General features: G+C 35.1%; 1 protein-coding gene across 3 annotated transcripts in view; it reads right to left on the bottom strand.

Annotated features, from left to right (window-relative positions):
* EPB41L2 (erythrocyte membrane protein band 4.1 like 2) overlaps positions 1 to 7,936 on the bottom strand; it is a 134,165-nt gene that overhangs the window by 38,057 nt on the left and 88,172 nt on the right. For all 3 annotated transcript variants that reach the window (XM_009281527.2, XM_009281528.2, XM_009281529.2), the window contains exon 6: positions 1,331 to 1,406. In XM_009281527.2, the coding sequence (XP_009279802.1) occupies positions 1,331 to 1,406 (76 nt within the window). The remainder of the gene's footprint in view (positions 1 to 1,330; positions 1,407 to 7,936) is intronic.

The raw sequence follows: 7,936 nt of genomic DNA, 5'->3' as shown, positions 1-7,936 counted from the left end.
GTCCCATGGTATGGAATGTCCCTTTGGCCAGTTTGGGTCAGCTGTCCTGGCTGGGCCCCCTCCCAGCTCTTGTGCACCTCCAGCCTTCTCAGTGGGTAGAGCATGGGAAGCTGAAAAGCCCTTGACTAGTGCAAGCACTTAGCAACAGCTAAAACATCGGTGTGTTACCAACATTATTCTCACCCTAAATCCAAAACCCAGCACTGTACCAGCTACTAGGAAGAAAATTAACTCTATCCCAGCCGAAACCAGGACATCATGTAATACACAAAAGAAATCGGTTTAGTACTGAACCCATAATTGCCTTCCTTAAACTACGTAGGTATCAGAATTTAATATTTCAGGTACTGCATACAGTCTTCTACCAAATTTAACAAGTTAGCAATCAGTAGACATCCTCCCCTAGCACAGATTTTTAATGTAAATAAAAAAAAAAGTTTTACAAGTGAAGCTTAAATTTTAAGGAATTAAGCTTTAAGCTATAACTATAAAAATGCTTTTATCAGTTGAACACACAATTGAAAAGCCAACTCACTGAAAATTGTCAAAGAAAACACAGACAGCTTCTTTTAAATACTGTGTACTAAATGTCTTAGACTGTTTGTAGTAATATATCAGCTACATACTTGCGCAGCTATCTTATTTTGTGCAGAAGACTAATCCAATGCAACGTGTAGTAACATATATCCTGCCTCAGCAGAGCCAGCTAACTCCAAACCAAAACCAAGTGTTTAGGTTTTCCATAACTCCTGAAAAAATGAGTGTCAATTCCCTGCGCTCTACCCACTGGTTATGTTGGTCTTGCAATGCTACTTTTTAGGTGGCTAGTATCCACTGCATTCTAAGTATTTTCTATCTAAGAACTTTGGAAGAGAATTATTTTCCGATTTTATTATGGTTTATGGTTTTATTTAATGCATATGTATAAAGTTACTTTTTCACCAACCTAGCCTAGATTATTACTGAAGTACCTTGGATCCCTTGAGCTTTACTCTTAATATCAATACCCCCACACCCTCATTTGCTATATAATGAAACAGCAGCCCAACAATAAACCACTGCCTTCTTTCAAATATGATCATTCACATCTTACGTCCCGCCCAAATCATATCCCCACTTATCATTAAGTTCTTCCTTCTCGGGTTTCTTCCTGAAGTTTTCACTTTGCCTTTTCAACCTTGTTCCAAAAAGCAGTTGATGTAAGAACATCTATAGTGTTCTACAGTAATAGCCAAACCTGTTACGGCATCCAGAAACTGAAGAAGTTTTGTATGGCCTTCAAATTAGACTAACAGTAATTTTTAAGTTTAAAATTAGGAACTATGCGTACCTAGTGATGTCTTCAGTCAACTGTGAAGGATCAGGGGGATAAAACTTCACATTAAAGGTGAATATCCAAGGTAAACCTAAACATGGGAAATGTCCAATTGTTAATCTCCAACAAGTTGAAGCAAGCAAAGAAAGAACCTTACTGAAAAATGTTAGGCAGTCATATAAATCTTAGATCACTGAAATGTTGAAGAAAGTTTTTTCCCTCTCTTTACAGTATATTAGTAAGAAGCATAGATTATTTTCATTATCAGGTAGTAACTCATATACACATACAGTGAAAGATTAGCATGTCAAAAATTATTTTTAAAGACTGTTTTACAGTAAGTTATGTAAATAACAGAAGACATTTTTAATTTGAAAACTACCATGATATATTAACACTTTTAAGATAGTCTGTGTTCAAAGTCACTTGCACTGAATTTGTGTTTATTTCCAACTCCTCCAAGGCTAACAGTCTCCTCATGTTTAAACTGACTGTTAGTTTGAGAGACTGTACAATAACTGTGAACATGAGATGTCAAAATGAGGTCTGCGTTGTATACAACAGAAAGATAGTAAGTAAATTATTCATATTCATACAGAATGCATGGAAGACAAAAAATATTAGCCATTCCTCCTTTAAAATATTTTTTGAGAAACAATACGTTTAGCAAGTATAATAGCAGTGACATTGTAAGTTTAAATTCTCATGTGTTAGAATTGTTAACACCGCATGCATTTTTTACACAAAAGCATGCTTAAAACTAGATTAATAATTTGACAAAGCATAAAATGTTGTCTTCAGTCATAGCTCTAGTTTTAAATAAATTTTTAAGATTTGAAAGCTGAAGTCATTCATCAACCATTAAAATACATTCTCAGAATGTTACTCTACCAGTATTGTAACACTATGTGCAAGAGGAATACGTTCATTGGAAAGTACTAATAACTTGCATGCTTAAAACTAGATTAATAATTTGACAAAGCATAAAATGTTGTCTTCAGTCATAGCTCTAGTTTTAAATAAATTTTTAAGATTTGAAAGCTGAAGTCATTCATCAACCATTAAAATACATTCTCAGAATGTTACTCTACCAGTATTGTAACACTATGTGCAAGAGGAATACGTTCATTGGAAAGTACTAATAACTTGACAAAATGTAGAACTTTCCTAATTCAAACAGATTTTATTAAGTACAATGCAGACATACATATGTAATAGAAAATCCCAAAATAGGAGTCTAGAAAAATAATTTAATAGTTTGGTTTTGCATGCTGCTTGAAAGCAAATGCAGTTGAGCTTTTTCATATCTTGCCAAACATAAAGAAAATAACACTACCGTGTAGATCTGCTAAAAATGATGAAGAAAGATAAGAAAAGAAATCAAAATATTATCAAAACAATTAAGTAGCCATTTTTGTCTTTCTCTTGCCCCTTTTCTCCTAATGCAAGTAATATTTTGGTGAAAGACCTAACAAAAATAATCTTCAGTAAAAAAGGTAATAATTTTATAAAGCTTGTTAATGATGAATTTTGGACAGTAAATGATTTTAAAAATCTGTCCTACACAGATAAATCATGCTTTGAAAAATGTGTATTTTAACAACAACAAAAAAAAGACTGAAATGCCATTTCCAACATAATGCTAGAAGAGAGTGCTGACATTTTTGTTTAAGGTTATTTTCTTTGAAAAATCCTGTTTTAAAATTTCACAGCTGTTAAAGGTGAAGAGGTGCTTTGTGTCAAAATTTCCAATGTCTTTCAACATTTCAAAAATTATTTCAGTTTTTCAGACAAGAATATTCATTGGAGCACTTCAATTTCTGCCTAAGCGTGAACCTCATTGTCCACCTGGCTACCAAGTCGCGATTTCCTTTTCAGAGCTCAGGGTTTTAGCATATATTAATGTTATCAGTTATCAATTATTTGTTAGAACAATGAGAACTTTGCTTACAAAATAAGGCAGGACTCCTTAAATGAGAAAGCCTAATTTATCGGATGTACATATAGTACTGAATTGGGTAAAATATGCCTCATTGCATCATCTACTGCAATCCAGCGCAAGAGAGAATTAAGACAAAAATACCTTTAAAAAATGTCTACACTAATTAATACATAGAGCACGACAAACAGAATTAAAGATGGAATAAATTAGCCCACTTCCATCATTTATCTCCCAGGGAATTGGCATCATTTAATGAAAAGCTGCTGATATTGAGTAAGCCAAACTGATGAAGAGAAGCAATTGGGCCAAAATATCTATGCAAAAAGTGTTCAGGGAGAGTTGTCATGTTAACAGGGCTGTGGGATGGGGAGAGATGGATGAAGGATGTGTCCTTCCACAGAGGTACTAAACCAGTCTTCAAGTTTTCCTGGAATGAAGCAATGTTTCCTGGTATGAAGCAATTTTTCCTGGTCTAAAATTGCAGTTAAACTAGTCACAGATGAATTCCTGCTTAACCTATTTCTCTTTCTTGTCAGCATTTCTACAGTTAGCTTTCAGAAAGCACTGTAGCCAGGAGACATAGACACCGTTTGAAGAAAATAAAAAAAAAACCCAACCAAACAAACAAAAACCAACCAAACTATATTCTCTATAAAAAGCTAAAAAGACTGTAAATCCTCTGAATGTATAGACTATGTGAAAAATTTCAGGTGTCTACTCATACTAATTCCATAGCTAGTCCATTGAAAAAATGTTGTCGTTGACTTTGTACTAAATATTTTCTGGACAGTTGATGACCTTGTATTTTGCCTGATTACTGAAAGCACATTTATCCCCTGAATATAGACTAGCAAGTATATTACAATGTGCACAGTCTATATTTATACTTCTCACTACAGCATACTATTTATAGCCGCATAACCGAGGCATACAAATGTAATTGTCTTCACACAATAATGCACACTATAACTGGCATTTTGAATTGGTGGCCAAGACAAAAACAATAAATAAATCTGATATTTAAAATGGTATTTAGCATTCTGTCCCTGATAAGGCTCTCTGTTTTGATATTTAATAATATGGACCATAGAAATGTGAAAAATTTTTCTAGCCAGCTTGTTACCTCAAAAATGCTTCTGTGGCAACTTCAAGCACATTCTTAGAGAGAAAGAATGCAATATAACCAACCAGCTAGCAGCATACAATTAACATGATTCATCCCATTTAAACTGGGAAATCAGTGAGGTTTGTTTTTTTTTTTTCCAGTAAAGGCTTTTTCTGGCTTTTACTGTTGATAATTCCTGTGTCTCAGCTAAGATTTTTAGGGTACTGTGTGACTAGGACAGATACACTACCCACAGGCAGATGTAAAAATGCCCCATAAAATTAAGGAAATTACTTCTATAATTTTTCTTAAATTACCATGATGAAAATCAAAGAAATAAGGAAGATCTAAATCCAGTCCACATTTTCAAAAATGCATAAAAAGCAGAGTACAAACCAGAGTCCTGGTTGGACTGACAAGATTCAGCTCACAAACTCGGACATCTCCAAACTGCAAAATCATTCTTTATAATTAGTAGACATACAGAAGCACGTCTGCAGGACAACCCTTCCCTTGGCACAGGTACTTAGTTCTCTTTACCAATTATAAGCTCGACTCTAGTGTAATTAGCTACAACTTTTACAGATATATAGTTGTTTACATAAAAATGATGCATATAAAATCAAGTGACCCTGCATAAAGTCACCCCCATATTTTGATGCCTGAGCATAGCCATACATTTTATTAGAATTATAGAATCATTAAGGTTGGAAAAGACCTCTAAGATCACTGAGTCCAACCGTCAACCCAACACCACCATGCCCACTAAACCATGTCCCTAAGCACCTTTAGCATTAAAATCAGACAGCCAGAGCTGTACATTTAAAATGCAAGCCCTTTCCTTAATTAATTCTAACTTCCCTTAGCACTTTAAATACAAACTTTAGATTTCTTAAATATTTTAGAACACTGTGCTGCAAAATTCTAAACTCATGTTATATTATTCTCACAGAATTGTATTTATGAATTTATCACCATTTGGTCTACTGCATAATTTGAAAATATATCTCTTTAACCATATCATTATTCTTCTATATCACCCTCTTTCCAGTTGTTTAGGCTGTGTTGCAGAATATACCGTAGAACCAAGGATGTAAAAAAATCCATTTCAACTCCATGACATTCCCAGAACTACCTTAATTGTTGGCTAAGTATGTCTCAAAGACTAGGCCAGTATTGCATTTGGCTGTTTTTAAGTTCCCCAATCTGAATGACTGGATGCCCATTAACAAAAGGATGTTGAGAACAGTCTTCAGCATGAACAAAGAGAAAGGTTTAAACTTATAGCCCAAGATTTGTCACCAGCTGCCTTACCTGTTGTACTATTGCATCTCTTCTAATCCACTTCCATAGAATTACAGAGGATTTCCCTCACCCCCCTCAATAATTAAACTGAATCAAGTAACAAGCAAATTAAGTTTTCTGTCTTCAGTCCTTCAGTTAATCACTCCTTTCTAAAAAGAAAACAACTTTTCTATCACCATAACCATTATCTCTTTTGATGCTAGTGGACATAGTTTCTTTCAACCCTAGACTGCTGAGATGTAATTATATACATAAGACTCCACTGACTCCCTTCGTAGCCAATGGGAGAAAAGGGGCATTTGGTTTGGTTCCCCTCTCAGGCACCTATTTCAGGATGCACTCACTCACCTCCTGGAAGTGCCTGTTCCTTCAAAAAACAAGTGCATTTACCTTAGGTGGACACAGTTAACCTAAATTAGATCAGATTAGTCATATCCGGGGTACAGTGATGAGTTTCTAGAATCTTTCTGGCTAAATAAGTATTCTCTTGACAAAAGACAGTAAGACAATTCTACAGTTAACTTCAAGAGCAAAACCAGTTAAATGTATCCTTTAGCAGGTAAGAATGCACAAAAAAAGCCCTATACCAGTCTATTCTGCCCTCAGAACATCCAAATCCTCTCCATTTCTTGTAAGATATACAACACAGGATACGCAATGTGGAAGTATTTTTTGCAATAAAAATACTAATCATGCTGCAGACTAGAAATAGATTTAATTGACATAACATTACCTTGTATTTAAACTATTCCACACAGCATAAAAATCTAATTTCCATTTGGAAGAGAATGAATTACATCCACACTAAAACCAGGATATATCCCAAAAATAGTTTCAAAATTTGTGTGAAGAGAAAGATAACCAGGTCTATAACTCAGTTTCATATACTTCAATTACACAAACAATAAAAGCAAATAATTAGGTTTCCCAAAACAGATAGTTTATACATTCACATCTCTAATCTTTAAATTGCAGACAAAAGATTGATCTTCAATTGCAATAGACACTATGATGAAACCAGGTTTATGTAGTTCAGTTGTTCAATTCTGTTACACTGAGAATGAGAGATATGAAAACACCCATAGACAAAACTGAGTGGAATATCATGTGTTCTGTACTAACTGCATGTACAACATCTCACACAGATAAATTCTCAAATTACATTTTATATAATGGTGAACCACCACACCCTCTGTGACGTCTGGGATTTGACTATTCCAAGGTCAGTTGCTACTGCTTGTACCATCACAATATTCAAGCTGAAGTTCTCAATTTTGCAAAAGCCTGAATCCACTTTAGATGTAGCAATTTTCAAGAAGATATTGACAGAACTGTAATTACCCCACCTGTCCCTGATTGAATTAATTAGAGGTTTTAACACATGCCAGTGGATACCCAATTGCATGAATTAAAAAAAGTTAAGAACTAATTTTTCTGAAGAGATCAGGCTGTCTGAAGGCAAACAAGCTTTTTGCCGCCTCTGTAGCCCTGAGAACAGAGCCAGTAATTTGTGGATCACGTTCATTAGCCGAGGTAACATCAGTAATCGCTGAGATACAACAAAATTGCCCAGCCAAAGGCCAACCTGAACAAATAAGAGATCACATAGAAGGCCTGAGGACCCTGACTTAGCAAGAGACAGTCCAGTGCAGAACATGACTTGGGAGAGGCTACAGGATTCTTACTTCATCTTCCCCAGTCACAGGTGGTACATACATGCCCAATGTGCAGAGTATTGGTATTGCTCACATGTAAGAGAGAGACAGAGATTGTTATGAATATTAAGTTGCAAACTGATGTGCTAAACTCCACCTCCAAATTTGTCACCTTTGTGTGTTCAGATCAATGTATTTGTCCAGATACACTTATCTAGCATGCTAGTGCTTCAGTTTGTGCTGTACAAGAGAAAAAGAAATGAGTTTCTTCATTTCAAACGTTCAACTGGACTAGTAGGTTTTACAGGTAAATTTATTGAGTATTTTTGTATATAAGATTTCCATTCTTGATTCAAAGACAAATATATTTAGAACTAAGCCTGAAACAAAGAAAAGCCTCATAACTTGATACTCATGTAGCTGGGGGATAAAATTTGTCTTTGCAGTACGTTCCAATATCTGGAAACTTTAATACACTGATTACAGAATCATAGAATCATAGAATAGTTTGGGTTGGAAGGGACCTTTAAAGGTCATCTAGTCCAACCCCCCTGCAATGAGCAGGGACATCTTCAAATAAATCAGGTTGCTCAGAGCCCCGTCCAACCTGACCT

Source organism: Aptenodytes forsteri, unplaced genomic scaffold (genome assembly GCF_000699145.1).
Source record: "Aptenodytes forsteri isolate BGI_AS27 unplaced genomic scaffold, ASM69914v1 Scaffold82, whole genome shotgun sequence".
In the NCBI taxonomy this organism is placed as follows: Eukaryota; Metazoa; Chordata; class Aves; order Sphenisciformes; family Spheniscidae; genus Aptenodytes; species Aptenodytes forsteri.
This window is presented reverse-complemented; position numbering and strand designations above follow the sequence as displayed.